This window comes from Trachinotus anak, unplaced genomic scaffold (genome assembly GCF_046630095.1).
Source record: "Trachinotus anak isolate AG129_WGS33_773 ecotype Australia unplaced genomic scaffold, CSIRO_AGI_Tana_v1 ptg000019l, whole genome shotgun sequence".
Taxonomy (NCBI): Eukaryota; Metazoa; Chordata; class Actinopteri; order Carangiformes; family Carangidae; genus Trachinotus; species Trachinotus anak.
This window is the reverse complement of record NW_027273870.1, coordinates 2,965,922-2,989,980: the sequence shown is the minus strand read 5'-3', so window position 1 is coordinate 2,989,980 and position 24,059 is coordinate 2,965,922. Positions and strand designations below refer to the sequence as shown.

The following is a 24,059-nucleotide window of genomic DNA, read 5'->3' as shown; positions in this document are numbered from 1 at the left end:
TTTAATGATTTCCAATTACTTTGACACAAACCTCAACTTTTTAATCACAAAACAGCTAGGGGCGGGCTTACTTTTGAGTTTTTTTGGAACTAATTAGGCGGTGCACTTTGCGATCCCATACCGTGCTCCTCCATCTGGCTGCTCACATGAAAACCTGGTTATATCAACTCTGCTCTGAGACTCCTTCAAAATAAGCGTGGGAAGTGGGCCTAATTCAGTTCACATTGTTGTCTCTAGTAGGCATTTGAGGATTGTAACCTCAATTAAAACGTAAATGTGAAGTGTACTTCCCTAATGTTAAGGTTCAAGACACTTTGGGTTATTTGTTAAACCTCTGACTTTTGCCCATTTACATATTCAAGATAATGAGTGTGCCATGTGCTCAGAATTATAATTTATTACTCTGTCAGTATCCACTAGTTTCTAGTCTATCTGAGCAGAAATACTATACAAATATTTTTCATAAAAACAAGTAAATGAAGTAACTATATGTACATTCTGACCTCAAAATCAACTTTAGTTGTTTGGAAACTTATTCAGAGTTGACTGTACTGTTTGATGCGTGGGTGAGAGAGGGGAGGAAAATGAAGGCCTACAGGGTGAATCATTTCCCCATTCTCCACTTCAAGGACTTGTAAAATTTTACAGTCTGTAATTGGGTTAAATTGGAAGTACCCCAAGGACTCAGGGCCATTAAGTCATATTAGTAGTCTTGCCATTTAGGGACCTACTAGAGAGAAGCATGTATAACAACTTTTGGCCCCAAACTCCAATCAGAAAACCAAAGCTGTAGATTTATTACGTGGGTTGGGAAGAAGAAGAAACTGTACAGTTGAGGAAATGGATGAAACAAAGGCAGAGAAAGAGCACAGTTCCCTCTACACGTAAAGGTCAATCTTTTACTTGCTGGGACAGAGAGATGGGTGGTAGAATTGAGGGCAGAGAAGGATGCCCTTATTTTTTTTTAAAGCAACAGATCTCTCTCTCTCTCTGTTCACAGCTCTGCTGACTATCATTCTTGCTTTTTAATCAGGTAGTACTTCACACCTGGGACACTAGGTGAATGCAATTAACAGCATTTACCCGCCCACTAATAAAAACCAGCAGCACTCTTGATGACCAGGACTGAGAACCACTGAATTAGACAATGAGAGGGACAGAAAAAAGGATGGAGACAGACCAAAGCTACTCTCAGGGAATAAGAAGGTCTGACTCTGTAAAGATTTCATCTCCCATGTGAGGGTTCTTGAGCACAGATGGTGATTAAAAAAAACTGCAAGAATATAAAATAAAAAACCATAAAATACAACGACACAGAACATATTCTCATTAATGGAAACACCCTGAGGGAATAGTCATTGAGGGGAGAGAGGGTTAAACACATTCTCAGTCTTACTCTCATTGCCCTACATTGGGTGGGTTAGCGCCCTACTCTGCAAATTTTCTGCTTGGGAATGGCTGAATTTATAAAGCAGATCACACTCTGCTAAGGTTTCCCCAGCCTGTCACAGGGTTGATCTCATGGCTCTTGAACTGGGGTTTTGGGATCCTCAGTACATCAATTACAGGGGGACCAAATAAATGAGAAATTCTTATATTTCACTATTATGCAGAACTAAAGCATGCTTCTAATTACATGACACATGAGAAATATACAGTTTTTATACTGATGATTCTAGTAACATGTCCACTGTTAACCCCCCTGGCTTATTGTTTAGGTTAATCAAGTTATTATCAAATCAAAGGTAAAATGTCTGTATATGGCTTTCCTGAAACTTGATCTTGGTGAATTTGTGGGAACCCACCAATCTGAGAATCTTCAGGGTCAGAACCTTAAAACTTTGTGCCAACAGGATATTAAAAATGAGGGCATAACTCCTAGAAGTCAAAACTTGCTGTGGACTCTGTGTTTAACCTTGCCTGGTTACACTATGTACACCACATTAACTTGCTCCTTAGTCTTGTACTAGTAATATCCTGTGAAATCTCTTGCATCAGAGCAGCCACTATGACTGTTCAGACAAAATGGGTAGAGGTTGGTGAAGTGTACGAAAAAGATTGATGCTTCAAAATCCCTTTTCCTTGAGATTTCCCCTTTCTATGCCCCGTTTCTAATGCCAATCTGTTATGAAAGCCACGTAGACATAAAGTATGGGCGCTTTGCTTCACTGTGTAAAAACTAATGTGTGTCCTTGTGTGTTTCCATATCTAAGGAACTTACTGTCCCAATCCCACTTTTTCACTGTTACCCTTCAGTATTCTACCCATTCTAAATAAAATCCTTTCCCATGCCCCCGAGTGTGATGGGGCTCTGCAGTCCTCTCTATCCTCAGATAGATACATGGAAATAGAGCGAGGGATAGGGGAAGGGGCATAGAGCACAAATCCTTCCTTGATGCCCTTGGCTGTGTTAGAGCTAACTCTCCCCAGGGAGCCATCTCATGACCCCAGGACTTGGATAGAGGAGTAGAAGGCATAGAGGGAGGGATAAGAGGATGAAAGAGTGGATAGAAATGGAGATATTGACTGTGCAGCAGCTTCTTCCTCTCTGCTGTGGACCAAAGCATCAGATGAATTTAAAGACCTCAGGTAACCCAATGTCTGCTAGCGTCAGCGTGGTGATGTTGCTGTGTGAGACTGCTCAAACTTTTTTGGGTCGGTAAATTGTTGATTGATTTTTGTCTCTCTGTTGAAATAGTGCTCTTCCCTGCAGTTATTTTTGCAGTGGTGGTGCCCCTATGACACAGGTACACACTTTGTCCTGCTCTGGATTATGCTTCTTTGTGTGTGTTATTGTCAAGGTCCCTATTGTACTATAAACTCAAAGACTCAGTTTGACTATTTACTTCCTTCAGTTTGCTTACTGTGATATTCTATCTTTTATCTGCTTTTTTTTCCCACTGCCCATTCATCGTCTTCTTTTGTGGTACTTTCCAAGATATTAAATCTTTTTCTCCTCACTTAACTTCTTTAGAAGGTTTTACTTGCCCATTTGAAGGAAGGTTCTCATTGTCCCATTATTTAACATTATCCTGTGGAGCCCCTTTTGAGCCAGTAACTGTGCTAAAGGGCGAGACAGATAAGCTGGGCTCTTTTTCCTATTTGACCTTTTTCTGTTTCTGAACTTTTCCTTGGATCTTCAGTGATTTTTATATATCGTAATATTGAAATTTCTCCAAGTGTTAGTTCTCCTACAGATAAGAGGAAAACTTACACCTATTCAACCTCAAGTTCATCAGCAAAAAATCTGGATGTCATTAGTGCCCACACTGCTTGATTGACAGGTGATCAGTGGGAAATGCAGTGCCAAAACACCAAAAATAGACACAAAAAGAGAACCTTGAGGATTAGCACTTACTGTAGACAGAACTAAAACAGGATTTAAATTAAAAGTATGAAGATTACAACACCATCAAATCTGTCTGGCAACCTGACTGACTGTCAGTCTAGCTATCCAGCCATTCTCCCCTCTTTACCTCAGTTTCTGTCTACACTTTTGGCAGCCTGCTGTCAGTGTTCATTGAGTGATTTTAGGACTCATGTCACCCATTAAAAAAAACAAAAACATGATTATTATTTTTTTGAAACACTAACGCATTCTGCTTGTCTCACCACATCTTGAGTGTATTTAATGTGACACACTTTTCTGTCTTCTCTACTCGCCCTTTCTCTCATCTCAGGAATTGTGAAGAAAAGTGACATCCAATCCAACAACAATGACACCAAGAGCAGCAACAAACAATGATGGACATTACCGTCTCTATAAAAATAATCACATCCAAGTGAAATGCTGTGGACGATACAAAGCATAAGATTTGAAATAACTCAATAAAAAGGTAGAGGTGGAAAGCAGATAGAACGACAGATATGAAATGATGTGGTTCATCAAAAAATGCTAGTGAGCACATTCTTAAATACTGGCAATCAATCAGTCGATCTCTTTCATTAGTGAGTCAGAATAAGGCACAGGTGTTCAGAGGAGAGAAAGGAAGTTCTCAAAAACAAGAAACCCAAGAAAAACAGGAAAGAAGGAGTTAAAAAGGCTGTAAATATTGAAGACAGCCTGAAGTTGCAGCCACAAATCACAGTGGATAAAACCACATGGTCATGGAAATAGTCAACAATCAAAGCTTGCTCAGTACCTTAAACATAACATTTGAAGGTCTGTTTATAGTTTGATTGTCTTTGATTTACTCAAAATGCCCCAGTTGTGCAAAGATGGTTTTGTCCCTGATTGATGTCACTTCGGACTGAGTGTTGGTTTGATTAAGGGCACATTCAGACCTGCAGCCCTGCATTGAAAGATGCGGTCTCCTGATTCATTTCAAGTAGACCGCTGTGTTGGTGCAACAGGAGCTCTTCAATCCTGTCACAAATGAGCAGAAACTAATATGCAGTGGATTTGTGCCTGAAAAGCCTTCAACACTCCACCTCCTGGTTTTTATGTTGTCCTTTCATGAAAGCAAACATTTCTGCCTTTTAAGTGGCTAAATCTTGTCATCCTTGCATGTGGGAACATTTCTCGTCTACCTAAGGCTTCATTCGCACTGTTGTTGTTTTTGTAGTTTAAGTGCTACCTCAGCCACATGTTGTGCTGATAATGAAAAGCAGTGACTCGTTGCTGCTATCAGTAAACTGTACCAGCTACACCTCTTAAACATTTAGAAACTCCCACAACACAGACATCCACTACCAACTTTTCTACAGCAACTTCTTCCATTTTCAGTCTGTTTGTTGTTGTTATTGTTGACTGCCAATGTATTGTCAGTCCTCGCTTCTTTTTTATGTTATTTAGTCAGTTACTGTCATGAATGCATCTCTAAGATGAACTGTGCTGCTTAAAAAGATGCCAGCCACAGCACTTTTTCCAAAGCGACCACTTTTTGTCTGCCTCCCTGCTGCTCCCTGTCCCCTCTAAAGTGGAAAAGCAGTTTGACAAAAAAAAAAAAAAAAAAAAAAAGCAGAATAGTGTAAACAAGGCTTACAGCGATCACACCCGAGGCTTTGAAAATCCATGGAATAGCATCCTGGAATGTTTTCTGGAAAGCAGGCTGCTGAGCATTTTGTTTCTGTGCTATTAGCATAACCCAGTTTTAGCACTGTGCGTTGTACATTCATGTCTTTTAAGCTCCAGTTGCATCTACTATCAACCGTTACATTCTCCAAGCATTTCAAACTACCTATACTGACGGAAATCTTCAGTAAATCTGACTGTGGTCACATCACATGATTGAAAGCTATATTTATTTCCACTTTGACTGACAGAGGGAAAAGAGACAAAGCAAATATGAATATGCCTACATGTTTGTTTTTGTTAGGTTTTGCGGTAGTGTAAGTCTTCTAGTTTTCAGGAAATTGAAATGGAGAACTGTAGTTGTTTAATTCTTTAGCTCGTCAAGTGCTTGTTCCCCACATTCAACTTGCCATCAAGCCCGTGTTTGCCCAAATATAACTTGATGTTAAGCATCTGATCCAATCTTTCATCTACTCTTTCCAGTCTGTTGCCCTGTTAATTCTGTTCCCAGCATACAAAGAAGCTGCATTACATAAAAATCACTATGTGCAATAGTAGATTATATATAAAAAAGATGTATTCATCTGCTGAAGTTATAAGGCCAGTAAGCCTTTCTGGATGGGAATTTCTTGACCTGTACATCATCATGTGTGTGCAGTATGTGTACCATCTATCTTTCTTTGTTTCCCTCTTTTCTTCTCACTGTTTAACTTTAAGACAGATCATTAGCTTTAAATGGAACTCAGTCCGCTTATTACATGTCCCATTTACCTTCACTGCAACTGCTCTACTTTTCATAACATGGGGGCTCATATAGAAATATCAAGTGAAAATGAAAATGATAAAGCGGAGAGATGAGGACAGAGATATGATGAGAAAAACACTCACAGATAGAAAGATAGAAAGTTCCAACCAGGGAGGAATGGCAATCTTGAGAGAAAGTGAATAGAACCTGTACTTTCAATACCATCTTTAGAAGTAATGTGAAATATCTATTCATATTGAATAGACCTCAGTTAAAACCTGAAAAGAAAAGAATCCGGATAATGACTCCACTTCAGTCTGTTTCTTTCCTTACCATTTAACAGGTAATGACTGACAACAGAGAGGGGGAAGTATTTGAACCATGTAATCGCCTTTTTATCAGTGTTATTTTTCTGTGCCTTTCATTAACCCTGCAATAGGCGATGCTGTGCAGGGGTCAGTGCAATATATGTGTGTGTGTGTGTGTGTGTGTGTGTGTGTGTAGGTTTCACTTCATGCATGCCACTTCCTGTTCCTGATGTATTCCTGTGGTGGCACTGACAATGCTGTGAGTGGGGTGATAAGTAGTTTCCCTTTATACATGCAATAAACATGTTTTTTAACTCATTAATTCTGTGTGTTTGTGCACTTGGGTGGGTTGCTTTTATTTTGTCTTTTCAGTGGTATGTCTGTATTTGTGTCATTATATATGTGTTAACGCATGTGTTTATATATGTCCATATATTCATACTCTGAAGTGGGGACAGTATGATGACACTGAAGATGACATGGTCAATCCATGCAAAAGTGATTCATTAAGTTTTTTTTTTTTTTTCAATAACTCGTTTTATGTCACTCCACATGGGTGTTAATGAATCTGTTGAAACTGATGAAAATCAAAGCAGCATACATGTTAGGATTTACTGTGTTGAATTTATAACACCAGTCACTGGAGTGCTTCCCTTCCTTTCTCCACCTTTGGGCCTTCACCACAGGTTTCATCAACTTACTTATCTGCACTGACCTGTCCATTGACCCAATGTTCTCGCTCCTCCTTCTCTCTATATCTTTCCATCCCCACCTAACCCCACACATCACTTCTTTGCTTCCTTCAACTTATCCAACTCCCTCTAGTTCACCCAGTCCTCAAAACACCTCCTCCCTCTCTTCTCCTTTGATCCCTCGGCATGCATGGGGTCCTATTTCCTTGACTTTCCATTTTCCTTTCTTTCAACTATGCTTTTGTCTCTCTCTGTCCATCCCTCTCATACCACCTGTGTGGCAAGTCATTTCAATTTCTCTGTGCTCATAAGTCCTATTTTATGTTTTGTTTTTTTCTTCAAAGGTTATTGCTTGGAATCATAGTAAGAAAAGTGACAGTGAATACTGGGCAATGAGAGAGAATGGCAGGATTCAAACCCAGGATTTGGGAAGATACATGTCCTCCTCTTAGTCTCAGTTTTCATACCCTCTGCATACAATACGTGGGGAACAAGATTTTAGGTTACATGAAGAGATGTAATCTAAAGGGATGGCACAAATTGAAGGACGCAGCCTTCATTTAGGCAATGCTAAAAAAAAAAAAAAACAAACTCAACCAACCACTTAAGTGAGTTACCATTCACTCTGAGTGGGCAAATTACTCAATGGGATAAAATGAAAACAGTATTAGCTTCAGCAAGGACACTATTAAGATGTCTGTGAATGTTTTAAAGATGAAGAAACCATTGACGGTGCTGCTGCTGTGCTTGATGCAAACTGATTAAATGCATGATGGAAAAAGGACATTAAACACTCAAGAAAAGTACCCGGCAATCAGTGCTGTCTTAACAATTCCCCATGTTTAAAAATTCATACATGCTGGAGTGTGGTGTCATCAGCTTACCCAAGCACTGTCTCAACAAATTCACTGCTTCTTTCTAAAGCCAGTCACTGAAAAACTCACTAACTTTTGTTAACCACTGGTCCTGTACTTTGGTTCATATTTTTGGTATCTCATATTCTACTGATACGACTCAATGTTGCTGCAGGAGCCAGGTTGATTTAATCTATTCTTCTATACACTAACTTCCATCCCCTCCTCACATACTTATTCCCACTGTCACCCTCCTCTGCTCCCCATCTTCTTCTTCTTCTGTTTTTTGAATATCCTCTTCATCACTCCTACCCCAGCCCTGCATCCTCTTCTATCTGGCCTGTTTAGTATCTGATCTCAATGTCTTTTTTTCTTATTTATTCAATCAGTTGTCTCTTTCTCCATTCTCTACCATTTTCCCTTGTTTCCAACATGCAGTGCATCCTGGTTTCCACCACACCTTCTAACTTTGTCTTCCCCTTCATTTCTCTCTCCACCCCCACCCCCCCACCCCCCCTTCCTTTCCTGGCTCTCTGTTTGTGTTTTCCGCTCTGGCCAAAGGCCACTTCAGCTTAATACTGTCTGACAATACCCAAATGAGGCTGAGACATTAGTAATTAAGGAACTTCATATGCCCCTAAAAGACACCCAAAACACACTCCAGGAGAGGGGATGAGGGGAGGACACACACATTCACACAGTTGGCTAATGCAGAGACTGGGACAGTTGCAGTTCAAGCTTCTGTTATTGGAGGCAACATTTATTCAGTCTGGGCTTTGTGTAAGCATCATTGAGGAGCTGTCTGTGGTCACAAGTATACTGTTTCATACTGTCACATAAACCATGACCCTCTGTCAGTTACTGTCTCTCTCTCCTCATTAGCTTACATCAGATTAAAACAACAAACTCTGACACAAACTGTGAATTCACAGATTTCGCATTACAGCCAATAAAGGTAATACAGTATTTCAGAAATAAAAAGAACAAACACAGCTCATCTACCCTGCACTACATGTGTTCAAGTGCATGTATCAGTGGAGGACTCCACTTGGTACCAGCCTGACCCCTGTGCACTGTAGTCTGGAGGGCTTTTGTTCCCTCTGTGAAGCCTGTCAGACCGCCAATCACCAGCACCCCTCTTTCTGCTGTGAGCTGATTCCAAGTCATGTGCACACTCTACCCCACGACTGGCGTCTGAGCGAACCCAGCAGGTTTTTACATAACAACACATCTTCCCCTAAATTGTTATGTGTGGTGTCACTAACCTAGTAATTATTCATGAAAACATACACTTCATAAATATTTGACCACAACAAGTGAACCAATGTGCCAGGCTGCTTGTCCAACACATACACACATTCACATATGCATGTGTAGAAAATGATTTTGAATACTTACTTTAGGTCCTGGAAGGGCTCTGCCCTTACATGTGATGTCTCTACAGAATGGCTGAACACCACGCCTTCATTCCCTGGAGAGAGGGTAAGAGTGGATGAAAGGAAGGAAAATAAATCACACACCTCTTTTGTATGAAGGCCTGCACAATATTGCATCACACCTTTATTCTTGGAGCTGTGGCGAGCACTTAAAATGCGTGACACAGGATCTTGTGTCACACAAATTATGCTCAAATACAAATATATTTCCAGTAGCAATAAATACATTTACTGGTAGCATGTTTGTGTGCACATTTTGTGTGTTTATAAAAAAAATAAAATAACAGCTATAGACACCACATATCAAAACATGCAAAAAGAGACGCACATGCACACACACAAACACACACTTCCTCTGGCTTGTCCCATTTAAACTTTGTGAGAGAAAATGAGCAAATGAGAAAGAGGAAATAGATATTGTACTGCACCAAAGGACAAATTTTCCATCTCACTTTTTAGTTTTTCTTTTCATTTCACTTAAATTGCTTTGTCTTTTTTCTGCGATTACACTCACCTGGCTTTTCTCAGACTTTTCCCTCTCCCTGTCTCTCTTTTTCTTACTGTATCCATCCTGTTCTGGCCTCTTTCTCAGTTCAGTAAAAAACTGCTCTGCTTGCTGACCCAAGTCTTGTTTGGCTGCACTCATCAAAAGCTCTCTGTTTAACAGCTTATATTGTGTGTATGTACCATAAACTGTGTCTGTCCTAAAGTAACCTTGTTACACAACAGAAATTATTCCACTGTTTTTCCACCACTGCATCTGTGCTGCATTAATCACAGATATTGTGAAATTAATCTCATGATTGCAGAAGATAAATCTGGGAGCTTGTTAAAACTATGACCTCTATGTAGATTGATTAACATTAATTTATAGCTTTCTCATGATATGCCCTTTTGATATTATGATAGACATTGCCTTATAATTACAATTCAAACAATAACAAGTCATGATGATGTCATTATTATAATAATGTTAGATATGCACATGGAAAATTAATTTCTATTTAGAGGAGAATTCATGGTTTTAATGGTGATCTAAAAATTGTCTGAATTAATAATAGTTAATATTAAATATCAAAAAAGGGAAAAAAAACAACTATATGGTCGTTGATGGTCATTTTGTCCACAGCATGCTTTGTGCTCTATGTGCGTAGCCCTACCTGTGACTCGGAGCTTCTCAGTACCGATGCTGATCTCCTCTTCATCTGCAGAGAACAGAACTGTCTCTCCATCTGCACTCCTCACCTCAAACCTCTGACACTGAGCCTCCACCATGTCTGAACCTGAGAAAATGGGAGAGAGAAAGAGCAAGAAGGCAGGAGGGGGTTAAAATCGAAAGCATAAGACATAAAATGTACCATCTGGTAGATGTTTTTATCCAAAGTTCCTTACAGAACCATTAGAGAATGAAGGTTTAGCCCGAATGACCATAGAGGGCTTTGAATTCTCTACCACAGCAACTCTAAAATTTGTCTTGCTGTGACACCACTGCAATACCGGAGGAGATATTGGGAGTTTTTTGCTTGGGCATAATCTAGCCGTAGAATGATTCAAGCTGCTGTGATATGTAATCAGCAGGAACATAAAAAAAGACATTTCATCTGCGGTACAATGTCCCACTTAGACTGGATAATCCATACAACAAGCTGTGCTCCAACATTTGTTGTTGGAACTACTTTCTACTGAAGAAACAGTCACTATGAAAAATGTAAACAGTGTGTTCTATGGATTAGTGAGGCAAGAACTGTTTGTGGAAAAAGATGCTGCTGATCAACTTTCAGTTTGACTTATTTTTAAAGAACTAAAAGCCATAATCTGCTTGGCTAAATAGTAGAGGAGAGAAGAAAAAAAATTCTTTTTTTGTAATATGGGAGAAACAACCCTTTAAAACAGCTTTATGTAAAATTGTTTTACACCAACCAGTGATAATAGGAAAACAGACTTAAAATAATATGAAAGCATTGTTTATTATTCCAGATTGCATTTAATCCATGGAAAGCAAAAGTGTGTGTGGGTTGGTGTTGTCCATATAACCACATTGTCACTGTAAAGATAAATTGTAAGCAGAGACCTTGGAGGTGAAGTAAATAATCAGAAAGAGCTGTCGTGTAGTTGGAGCTCGTATTTAGAGAATTATAACTTTAACTTAAATTATATTTCCAGTTCTCTTAAGAATATTCACATGCAGGATGAGCTTCACACAGTGGTTGACACATCAAGGTTCAGTTTTCTCAGAAGTTGAGTTGAAATTATTTGATTCCTTATTAAGAATTTGCTTCATTTCTCAGGACCAAAAGAAACTATTCAAGGCCGGAAACAAAACTGTGCAAAGCTTGTTCCTTTCTGCTTGGGCTATAATGATGTGATGCATGCAACTTCTTCCCGACTAAAAAAAAAGAAAGAAAAAAAAAAAAGAAACTGGACTCTGGATATAATGGTGTATTAGGCTTTATAACAGGTGCAGCAACCACCATTGTATTTTATATGAATCTTCAGGTAGTTCGTTTCTATACCAAAGGAGAAAAAAAACAAAACACTTTCCTTGTTTTAACTACCTGCTTATATGTACAGCCTTTTCTCTTATCATACCAGCAACTATAGCACTAGATCTTCATCATGATTTCTTTTAAATCTCCCCAGGGTGCATTCAGAACTTTGTAAAAATGCCTTCTATTTTAACAGACCCTGGGTATAGCACTTCCTTCTTTGAATACAAAGTTTTAAAAAGTTCTTTTATAAACTACCCAAAAGGATTGTTACTGCTTTACACAGTCATTCACTTACATCACTGCTATGTCCTCTATGCCTTTCTCATTTTACTGTGTTTCTCACATTGTTTTTATGTATTGTATGTATTTTAATGTGATTTTTTAAAAATGAATCATGGTGATCAGGACCTTCTTGGAAGAAGAGATCTTGTAACTCAAAGCAACGTTCCTGATGAAATAAAGGATAAATTGAAATAAAAACCAAAACAGAAAATTGTACATTTTACAAAGATTGTGAGTAAAAATTAGCTCATCATCCCATGTAAGTAAGTAACTCATGAAGAAAAAATGTGTGTGGGCCATTTTTAGTTATGCTTCGCAATGGAAAACACGATATGTGTCAAAAAGCGTGGATCACTAGAATTTGCATATATTTGCTATTACTGCCATTGTTAGGGGAGGTATGAGGTTACTGTCTATGGTTCCGTTATTTAAAAGTAAGTAGCACACTTCAGCATCAGCTATTATTGCTGCTGTAGACAGAACACTGACATGTTCCAAGCAGTTGAAAAATCTCAGTAGATTTGTTGCTGGTGGCTTGTCAAGAAAAGGTTGGCAGGGACTACTGGAAAGTTGATAAATCTACTGACAAAGTTGCCAAATCAAGCAGCACGGTCACGATGGCAGTTTGCCTGTTGTTCATCCACGTTACATTCATTTTGTGATTTGGACAGTGATGTACCAATTTGCCAAACCTGCCGAGGCAAAAGAAAGGTCTCTATCTGTCTCTCAGCCATCCCCTTCCTTCACTGTCTCGGCTCCCAGGCTATTACAAGAGTCAGTTAGAAACCCAGAGTGCCTTGTCCGTCATAATCAAACTTTATTAGCAGCTATCAATCTGGGATTAAGCTCCTTTTCTCTTCTCTCTTCACCTTTATCCTGTCTATTCCTCCCTCCTTAAGCCTCTGACTATTCAACCAACTGTGTGAAAAAGCAATTGAGATTTTTGTATAGTGTTGTGTTGTGTGTGTGTGTGTGTGTGTATGTGTGTGTGTGTGTGTGTGTGTGTGTGTGTGTGTGTGTGACAGTTGGCAGCAGTATGTGAGAGGGCAATGAGAGAAAGGAAAATGAGGGTTTAAATTTGAGAAGATGAGATGAAGAGAGTGACGCTGGTTTAAATTGGAGATGTGCTGTGCTGGTTGCTGTCTCAGACATCCAGCTAGTTTTCTCTGGCTGTTCAGCTCTCGCCACATAATGCGGCTCACAGTGCAGATTTCCAACATAGGTGCAGGTCAGCATATTTTCAAAGATCTGTGTTTTACTCGTTCTTCTTGTCTTCTCAGTAGGGGTGTATAAGAGATTCTGAAACAGCAGCAAATAGGCTAAAATGATAAAAAAACAACTGACTAGAACTTGGAAATATGTGGTCTGAGGGAAAGAAAGAAAGAAAACTGCACATTTCAGACATAGTATAGAAAACAAGGAAGTGACGACATACTTTACCTTGGTCAATATCAGAGTTTCCTCAAAATAACATAATGGTATCAAAGACTATGCAAAAATGATCTGGTCTTTAGCTACAGTACTATGAATAAATATTCCCTTTGCAGTGGGGCTGTAATGTGTGATTACATAAGAATGAAGCCTATGGCTATAAGACTAAATTAAAATGAACCTGGGAAGAAAAAAGAACAGAGTGACCACAAAGCAATGTAATACTTTTCTTTATGTGAATGTGCTCACACCAGCAGCAACAAAATGAGACAACATAGCCAGAAGATATTAGTTTCAGAAGATTGTTCCACTCTCTGACAGAGTGGAGCGCCATGTCAGCCGAGCAGTTTTACCTTATGGAAATGAACAGTGATGTGGTGTAGCAAATGAAACAGTAGATGTGTTCACTTCATGTTTTCTTTTCTTTTCCTGCTGTAAAACTTTTTTGAGTTTTGTTCTAATTGATGTGTCAGTCAGTAATCCTCTAAAGTGCAAAATGGAAGAAAGGCTTATTATAGCTGTTGTCACTTGTGAAATGTTTGTTCTGAATGTCTGTTAAAGCTGACAATGAGAAGAATAAAGCATTAAAAGCATGGAAAATCAAGGCTCTGCAGCAAACCTAATAAAATTTAGATATTGTGTTAAATGTCTCCCATCGTTGTGCACACTTTCAGTTGTCAACGACACGAGTGGTTTGTCCTGTAAAAGCTGCTGTATCTGATAATTTTGCTTCGTCTTGTTAGCAATCTGCAGGTAGGAGCTAATGTAAATGCCCTGTAAATTAAGTGCTTTTGGTCAATTAATTTGCTTCTACAAATGTCTCTCCCACTGCAACTCTGCTGTCACCAATAACTACAGGAGTTCTCGTTAGGCAGACATGTTAACTGATGCACTGATTTAAATAATCACTTCCTGACAGGATCTCCTCTGTTGTCACGAGTGCCTCCCTCAGCAGGGTCCTACAGTCATAATAAAGCTTTTAGAATATCTCTTTAATGAAGGGATTTGCTGGAGGAAAACACTGTGGAAGAAAAGCATAATAGTACAGTGCAGAGGCCCTGAGTCGGATTTGAACCTTTTACCATTTCTAGCATGTGACATGAGCTCGAGTCTGCTGAGCACTGAGGTGCCCTGCAGATATCACATGCATTTGAAGTGTTTTGACCATGGTGCTACAACACTGTGTTGGGTTTATTACCACTTTCACAAAGACTGCATTTGATGTGAGATAATGAATATATGCTCAGCTCACCTTTGCCCATTCTTTTCAGCCTGCTGTCACAGGTTAATTTCTGGATGTCATGGTTCACGCAAACCTCTGTCGGCAGCTATAATAGCACAAACACCTCTGCTAAACACCACAGTTATACCAGAACTTACGGAAACAAAGTTGTTGACTCTCATTTCTAATCATTTCTGCAGTAGTGAAACGTCTCTTCTTTATTCAGTCATTTAATGCTAATTTTATGCAATGCAGTGATACTCTTCATTTGCTTTGATCTGAAATGTGTATGAGAAATAAAGTCATGCCTTTATGTATCTACACTATCAAACTTTATCACAGTGTTAAAACTACTGTCCCCAAAGATCTGTTCTTCTTTGAGCAGTTTTAAAATAAAGTGAAATATGTTTTCATATGAAATTTTAATTTTTACCTATGAATTTTCATGTGATGGTTGTGATTTTTAAGTCCCTATCTTTATCTCATATTCATAAAGGACTAGAGGGTACACAGAGAGCCCAACACATCCAACACTGATTATCCAAATTGTTTGAGAAAGTCATAATTAACTTACTCTATTAGTTTGTTCAGGAGTGCAATGAAATTCCTGTAGGTGTAAGACAAACACCTGCCTGTTACAGTGGCCTTTGCCAAAAACAGAAATGAATAAAAACTACATTTGTTAATAAGAAAAAGCTACAGGTGCTTGCTTAAAGGTCTTATCCATATTTTGTCTGAACACTGGGTCAGATGTTTAATTTCAAAGGGGTAGCTTCTGTGATGAACCCACCCTCCCAGGTAGTCTACAATAGATTTATCAGAGTTTCACTCTGATAAATCTATTGTAGACTACCTGCCAAGCACCAAATGCCAGAAAAACAAGGTTAAGAATTAGCTGGTGAACATAGTGGAGCATTTAGCTGCTGAAGAGCCAGATATTTTCCCCACAAAATGGTAGAAACTATGAGTGCTTTCACACCTGTTTGGTTCAGTTAAATCAAACCCTGGTGCAGACTATACAACTGTACTGAGACAGTCTGAAATGGGCAGACTGTGGTCTGAAAGCAAACAGACCAATCACAGCAATTTGTGATCGTGCATAGGTGAGTTCTGGCATCAATTCAAAAGCTAAACTAATCATAAATTAATCTGCTGTACGCGACCTGTTCAGGAAGGTGGAAGGTTCAGGAATCTGTGGAAGTAACATTTATTTGATAACCATGTTATGTATGTCAGCATGTAAGTGTGGGGATCTTGATCAGTCACTCAAAAGCAGTTAAAACTGCAGTCTTTTTACTTTGGGAGTTCATTAAGTTCATTAAAAAGACTCTTTTGTCTCTTTTTCGTCCTTTAAATACCTGTTTGTCATTAATCATAACGTGATTGATTTGCAGCCTAATAATACTGAAAATTTGTTATTTTCCCTGGAGCTCTTAGTGCCTGCAGGGAACATAAATATACACATGAGAAGCATTTAGGAATTGCTGTCAGTCATCAGAGTTGTGGGTCCTAATGATGCGCTGGCGATGAGGGACGTGACATCAGCAAAACAGTTCAATCACTGAGCTTCCTGTCAGTCTGTATGACTTCATATTTAGTCCTCTTGCTTCATCTGTAAAAAGTCACTGTCAACACAAACTGACCCGGAACTTTAATGCAACAATGCATCGATTTTTCCCCTTGGTCTGGATAAATAAACCAAACTACAGGTATGAAGGCACCTACAACAGAGCTAAAAGGAAAGTGAATATTGGACATTCATCAGGTGGTCAAAAACATGCTAGTGTCTGCCTACATCCTGTACCTGTTCTATATGTAACTAAATAGGTAAGTCCTTGATAACACATGTAAACTTTATAAGGTGATACAGAGGAAAGACAACATATATATTTCAATATAAATTTGCAGCTTTTTCAAAAAGTTAATTACGGTAGGTTTAACCTTCCAAAATGGTAAAAAGAGAGGTCTACACAGACGCACATCTGGGAACTGATCATAATATCCTTCGACTGTTGGGCCTCCACTGAAACAACACACATTTCTCTCACATTTTCAAAGCGAAATCAAAGTCAATTTGGATGTTAAGACTGGAGCTTCTCATTCACATCTCCAACTCAGTGTTGCACACCAGATGCTTTTCCATAGTGCCCTACCCCAGCCTCCCCACTGATGGTCACTTATTATGTAATACTAGGTTCCTTTCATCACAACTTTCAGTTAACTCAGTTTTCTCAGAAAGGTTCTTCTCTTGGTCTGGCAACTCATGTTCTGAATAGGTTAAAAATGAAAGGTTTAATTTATTAAACTTTACATATACTTAAATGGAATTCTGAATTCTGCCATTTGTATTCTGTAATTAAAGAATAAAAGACATTAAACTGGTGCCCATGTAACTTTTATTACTGCTGCATATTACAGCATTGAGGCCATAATAAAGTTATATGGGTTTGCTATCCTAGATTTTTAATTCATGGCTTTAAATTAGGGCTTCTAGCAAAGAAAGGATATGACGCAAGAAGACATGTAAAAGGATTGGGGGATAGGTACAAAGACGACTTTGGCTGAGCCAAGTAAACACTGGATGCATGGTTGATTTTCCCAAACAGGTCAAGATGAATTCTTAATTAAAACCATACAGCAGTGTGTTTTGATGTGATGATGCCTCCCCACCACTCTCACCTTCCCTTCCCTCAATATCTTTTCCTCTCACTCCTGGAGATAAGAGATCACAGGAGTGGGTGAAACAATATGTGACATTAATGTAAAGACTTGTGCCTCTATGTGTGCTTCAGGTTTTGCAAATTGTTTCTGCATACAATGCTGACCATGCATATTTGCACATGTAAACACTAGTATATTCTTCAGCCAAATAACACACAAATAAATTGGTCCCTTTTTGGCCTTTGGCTGTAGAAAGAAAAGTCAACGTCTTATTTAAATCACTCTATGGTTTTCCCTGGGTCAAGATTCTGGCAATATGTTAAATGCAGCATTAAGGCTTTTAAGCAAAGTATGAGGCTATATAACTCAGACTTTAGTGTCCTTGTGCTGGTTAAATGTGGATTTTATGGCTGTTTTTGAGATTTCTCTGGCTGCTTTTAATGCTTGGCTGAGTCTGGCCATTGTCTAAATCACTTTTCACCTTTTATGAATCGGAGCGCAGTCTGGGATCTCCAGGTCCATTCAACAGCTACGCAGTCTAGACTAAAAGGTTTGAGAGACCTTCCAAAGGTTCCAAAAGGGTTTGTCCTCTAATAGAAGGTTGAAGGACGTCACTATAACCTTACATTTACCCCTAAAAAACATGTGTGCCAGGGACATCATTCTATACTGTATTATACATGTGATACTACATTGTAATCATAAGCACAAGTGTTGAATGTAGTTATTACAGTCAATGTATGAATCTCATGTTTACTAATTAAGATTAAGTATGATAACTACAGGGTGTGTGCATCTTCAGAGCAGGCTATCAAGTGCTTATATTGTTAAGGCTGTGTGTGCAGACAGGCTAACAGTGACAGAAATTTATACATTTATGCATCTTCTGAACTGCTGGTGTCAATATTCAGATGTTTTCATGCCAATTACTTTTGTGTTGTTTTACCAATGTGTCTACGAGCAAAACAATTGAGCCAGGGGATTAAGTATGTTTATGCAATGTGTGCTCATACATGTGTATTTGTGTGCTTTTGAGAGTGGGATGGGAGCATGTGTTGAGTGTGAGACGACGGCCAGTTTGACAGACAGTAAACAACAGCATCAAGGGATGCAACAGCAGGTGACAGTGCCCACACATTCACAATAGCACATAAACACACATGAAGTGAGAGTGGGAGCTGTATTAGCTCTTGAACCTCTCTCTTTGACAAAAACAGATGCCCAAACCAAAATGTTTCCTGACACCAAATCAGGCACTGGCTTCAGCCTGTGACAAATCTGTGATTGTTTCCTTCAAACTGTATTTTTTTATTTGTTTCAGCGTAACACGAGCAGCAATCACTCCCTGGGATTATATTAGCTTTAGGCCTCTCATTGGCTATGCTTAAGTAATCAACAACCAATACATACACATATAAACACAGTTGCCAAATAAACTATTCATCTCAGTGATGTGACCACAAACAAGTTTTCTTATTCATGAATGTGAATATGCATATCTGAGCAAAGCAGGAACACTACTACAGCTACAATGATATACAAAGTTAAAGGGGTGGACAGCAAACATGCTGTATTCTTCTTAATCTTAAGAAGTGATTAAGTTGTTCAATTACATGACTAGTGTAGCAAATTTAGTCCTTTTTGTTTTATATCTACAGTTAAAGTGTACACACAGCGCAAAATATTTTTCTTTGTCAGGTAATTAATTTTGGTTTGACTGGATTTCACTCACTAAACTTCCTGATTAGTTATTCAAACATGGCACGGCTTATCAGTGGATTAAGATGAGCATTCTGTTGAGTGAGTCAGGCTGATATGCTTGTCAGTTCCCCTCCTGTCTAGAATGTCAAATTTAATGAATATTCAAAAGCCCAGTGGGCGCTTTTGTGTGTTCTGCGAGGGGAAATGTTCCTGAGGGGGGATTTGTGCAAACCACCTTACGCAACGCACGGCACATGTGTAGAAATATTTAATCAAATGTCAAGAATAATGTTTCTTTTGTGTCTTTATTTTTAGAAATAATGTTTTATTCCCACTGAGCAAATGACTGGGTGTATTTGGTTCCATGTTAGCCAGGCCTCAGCCTCTTAGCAAAGAGACCAGACCAAAGGATCAGCAGAAGTTTGAATTAGACATTCAATCTGAAATCAAACATTCAAAGTGAAATGTACAGAATGTACCCTTTATTTATTATTTTCAGTCTGACACCGTTCTATTCATCCATTGTAAGAAAGGTCTGAGGTCGGAATTTAACCAGGAACATTGTGGTTACATTAAAAGGTTAATATATGTATATATACACACACATATGTATATATATATATATATACACACAAAAAAAAACACAATATACTGCCACAGTACAAGCATAAAACATCAACTAATCTATATCTGTAAGTAATAGCCAGGTCCCACTACAGTACTTGTTGTGCGACAATCTTTTATAAATGTTGGTATTTGTTGTTCTTCTCTCTGGGACTCATTGATGACTTGATGAGCCCTATTCCAGTTCCCTTAAGGTGTCTTTGCTGGTATTTTTGTGTCACTTAAGTCCTTTGTGATTGAATGTTAGTGCTATTCAGCTGAGTATCACTTCATCTCTTTCTCTTAATGAAACTGCCAAAGTGCCAGGGAATGTCTGCTTTTTATTCCTTGAAATGGTCCAATGTATGTAAGTTGATCTCACTTTTATTTGACAATGTTTTCTTTTTCATAATCTAATTTGTTTAACAGCTCAGGCTGTGATCATGCATGACCACACCACGTGATCCATATATTAACTAAACAATGTTGATTCAGGCTTAGTTTGTAATGGTGTAGTGTAGTGCTTTTGTACTGAATTGCATATTGAGAGATATTGAGAGGTATTTATTATTCTGTCCCTCTTATGTTGGGAAATGGGGATGGACAGACACAAAATAATTACTGCTTCAAAAGTGACTGTGTGTGTGTCTGTTTGTGTGTGCATATCTTTAGTGAAAAGACATCATACACACACACACACACACACACACACACACAATAACAAAAAGAGCAGACTGGCCCTACACAGCCACTCAACAAACTCTGCTCCTCTTGCAGCAACACTGCAAACACTCAGTTAAGGTTCAAGTTATGAGTCAACTCAGTGCCGAATTAGTTGACTGGAGTTGAAAGTGAGCCACTGTATCTTTGAGAGATAAGTGCTGCACAGCACTGCTCAAGGAGCGACAGAAAGAGAGGGAGAGACGGGGCAAAAGAGAAAGCAACTGTATTATTTTGGTGCTCTGAAAGTAAACAGCATGCAACATGACCATGATGCAACAGCAGGAAACAAGAGGGTCACCACATCATTTGAAGTGTTTCTACCAATCAAAGGGAGAGACAGGCCCTCTGCTGCGCCACAGCGCACCTTCAATCTCTTCAAGGTGTTTCTCAGACACTTTTAAGGAAATAGACAAAGATAAACGAGGAAGAAGATAAGCAAAGGAGGAGAGAACACTGGGGAGAGGAAGAAACTGCATTGCACGGCACTTTTATATTCAACTTTTGAATTTGCCACAGGTGGGAGGGTGAGATTCATGCACTGAGGGACACAAATTATTTATTTAGAGTTGATTACAGTCATTAATATAGTAAGGGAGGAGAGAAAGAGACAGAGGGAGAGATAAATGAGTGTCGTTTGTCACCTACATTAATCAACCTGATCTCTGGAGTCAGGGCTGTGGGACGGAGGGAAGATGAAATGGTGGGAATGCAGATGAAGAGACAGGCAGAGGCTGTGCCACGCAGCTCTACATATTTCTATATGGTCTGAAGCCCCGAACACAACCAAACAACTATAGTACTGTCAATGTTCAGCCCATTAACAACATGAGATTGGTAGCTTAGGGTCAACTTTCAGTGAATGTAAAAAAAAAAAAACTTGTTGAATTAAACTTCAATTAATGTCACTATCTTTCACTTCCCTTTGAACTCACCTGAAGATCAACTGACTGTTTTCCTTTACAAGAACATTAATGAAACAGTTGTCTGCCATGTATTGTGCATCTCATACACAATGTTTAATCTGTTGTCATTCTTTTTCTGTCTTGGGTATGTATCGTTCCTTTGTCTAGACAATGATGATATGCAACATAATCATCACAGTGAATGTCCATGTGTCTGTTTTTGAATATTTTGTGTATGTGTTTGCTCATGTAAACATTATATCCTGGTGAAAGGAACCAGGAAAAGCCTTATCCAAGTTTTGAGACAATTCTGTTTTCCAAGATAGACAAGCAGATAAGTGTTTTATAAAGCTTAAAGCTTAAAAGATGATAATGATAAAAAAAAGAAAGAAAACAGAAAGAAAACAGTTTCATTTGGACAAATCACAGCTAATGTGATTAGATTAAATCAGTGCAGACAGTGTTCACATTACAAATCAGATCTCATCTCTTCAGCTCACAATGAAGGCTGAGATGATTACAGTTGCAGAGTAGCACATATTAAATATATGCTGTAGCATGAAGAATATATATTTAACCATAGAAACATAGGCAGAGCCCAGGAGACCCTGTGGCAGCACACTGAAGATCACCGATGCACAAACAGTAGACTCAGGTAAACACAGGTCGGGGTGACATCTGTACTGCTGAACTCGGCTGTTACATGTAGCTTGGGTTTTTGCAGTGCTCACCTTGGAACTGTGTCATCTTGGGTTCAAGTGCATGAATAAAATACTCAAATAGCCTAAAGCAAGAAATGTCTTTTTTTTTGTGCATTTAAAGGCACGTGTGTATACTACCATGAATACTGTGCACTTAAGCGTGTTGAAGGTCTGAGTTCTGTATTTCACATGGGAGATAACTGCAGCCTGTGTCAAAATGAAGTTGTGTACTTTAAGGGCCACCAGAAGAGAACGTTGCATTACTGCGCAGCTAAGCTCACGGTGAAGCCTGAAAACACACCTGACTGTGTTCAGCCTTGTCTGCATAGATGCTTTCATGGTAAGTTGAACTTAATAAACATGCCTTATGCAATACACTTAAACAAAAATAAGCCTTATTTATCAAAGGGAGACTGACTAAACTGATGGGCTGGCAAGTTTGAAAGCTGGCAGTCCAAGTCATGTGCATTATGACATGTCAATCATGGGACAGCATGGTCCCCCCATGGGATCAGCATGTCAACTCACAGGAAAAGCATGTTCCCTGCTCACTGTCAATCTTTGTGCCTCTCAAAGCTGTAGGCGAGCCCCAGTCCCAGACCCAATCAGTTCATATCACCATCACTATATCACATTACCTTGGAACAAAATCAAAAAACTAAAAATGAAAAAATAAAAAAGTCTTCCATTCACATGCACAGAAGACAATCTGGAGTTGCCTCCCTTGTTGGAGAAGTTGAAGAACTTGTGTCCTAGGGTAGGTCTGATCTTGAAGGCTTTCTAGTGACTTACATGCCTCTGTGAGCATAATTACACTGATATCCTGAAGTCATGCCAAATACAAGCTGTGGGCGATAATAATCTTGAATTTAAATATGAGTTAGTGAGCCTTAACTGAGACATTTTATTAATCGACCTTTTACATTTGCAATAAAAGCTGACTTCCAACTTACAGCACCTGCTTTCAGGCAGTGTGGTGCTCACATTAAATGCTTTTTGCAGATCATATGCAATGTCTGACTTACTACATGAATGTTCCTTGCACTCTTTTATTAGTCTGCAGCTTGGAATTACAAAGATTTATAAATGTTAACATATTCCACTATTTGCAGTTATTGAAAGTCTACCTGAATAAAAGCATCAGCCTTGTGCTTAAAATGTAAACGGAAGATGGCAAGAGTGCCTAAGGGGATGTGATTGAGTTCAAAATTGAGTGCAAGTCTAGGAGGCAGCTTGGGTATTGTGTCTTTTTATTTAAAATGCACACAGTTATAAATGTTTGCTTTCCAAACATGCCTAAAGGAAAACTGAGTCATTGCTCTGACCTTGTGGCAGATTTTACAACCACGCCGCGCTCTGCATTATTCATGCATTTAACAATGCAGAAAAATATTAGCATGTCCCACTGAAATTTTTTTGTGAGCTTCCACCATTGTTTGCTGTAAACGTTGACAACCTTCTGTTTTAATAATGAAGTTATCTACATTCACTTTGGGAGACACATAGTATAACCACACACCCTTTAGATTGGCCACTGACGCCAGGTGAAACAAGTGCTCTTTGGTTGGATGGTTGTGAATTAAGGATGGAATTGAAAGAAACTGTGTCATAAAACTCTGTTCCTGACAAGGTGATTCTGTGCAGATGTAAAGTTGGAAAGTCTTCTGCTATCTTTGCAATAAATGTTCCAAGCTCATATCACACACATAAAATCTTCCTTATTGCCTGAAGGAGGCAGTGTTCTTATTTGACTTGTGCCACCCAGCAACATTTTGCTGAGATTTTAATATCCTCTTATTAAAAACAGAAAAAAAAACTGATGTTTGTTGTTCATGGTTGTATAATTCCTTTCAATGTATAAACAGTAAAACATTATTGTAGTTTTTACAATGTTCTCTTCAAGACATACTTAATCAACACAGAAAACATTTTCGAGTGCCCATAATGTGATGCAGCTACAGACGTAATGCTATCCAATAAAACCAGACCATAATCTATGACATTAAAAACAACATAAAAAAATAAATTGAATCAATTCCTCTTACACAAAGTTTAAAGAGAAACCAAACATAAGCTTTTTGATGCAATTATTTAGTGTGTATCTACTATATTCACTCGCAATATATTGTCACATTTGTCTGTCATTTTGTCCGTGACTCATCTCGTGTGAAAAAAGAAATGAGTGTACGGAGAGTATATGAGATATTATTAGACTATTACTAATGATAGACACTTGTAAGACAACTAAAAGTGGTTTCATTATGAAGCTGCAGTATTAAAAATCAACATGGAAAT

The 24,059-nt window shown here is 38.7% G+C and overlaps 1 protein-coding gene across 1 annotated transcript in view; it reads right to left on the bottom strand.

Moving 5' to 3' along the window:
• The window catches only part of LOC139636208 (zeta-sarcoglycan-like), a 313,032-nt gene that overhangs the window by 34,650 nt on the left and 254,323 nt on the right, over positions 1-24,059 (bottom strand). Inside the window, exons 5-6 of the mRNA XM_071504046.1 lie at positions 10,210-10,332; positions 9,012-9,084 (exon numbers count right to left, since the gene is read on the bottom strand). Coding sequence (XP_071360147.1) covers positions 9,012-9,084; positions 10,210-10,332 — 196 coding nt within the window. The remainder of the gene's footprint in view (positions 1-9,011; positions 9,085-10,209; positions 10,333-24,059) is intronic.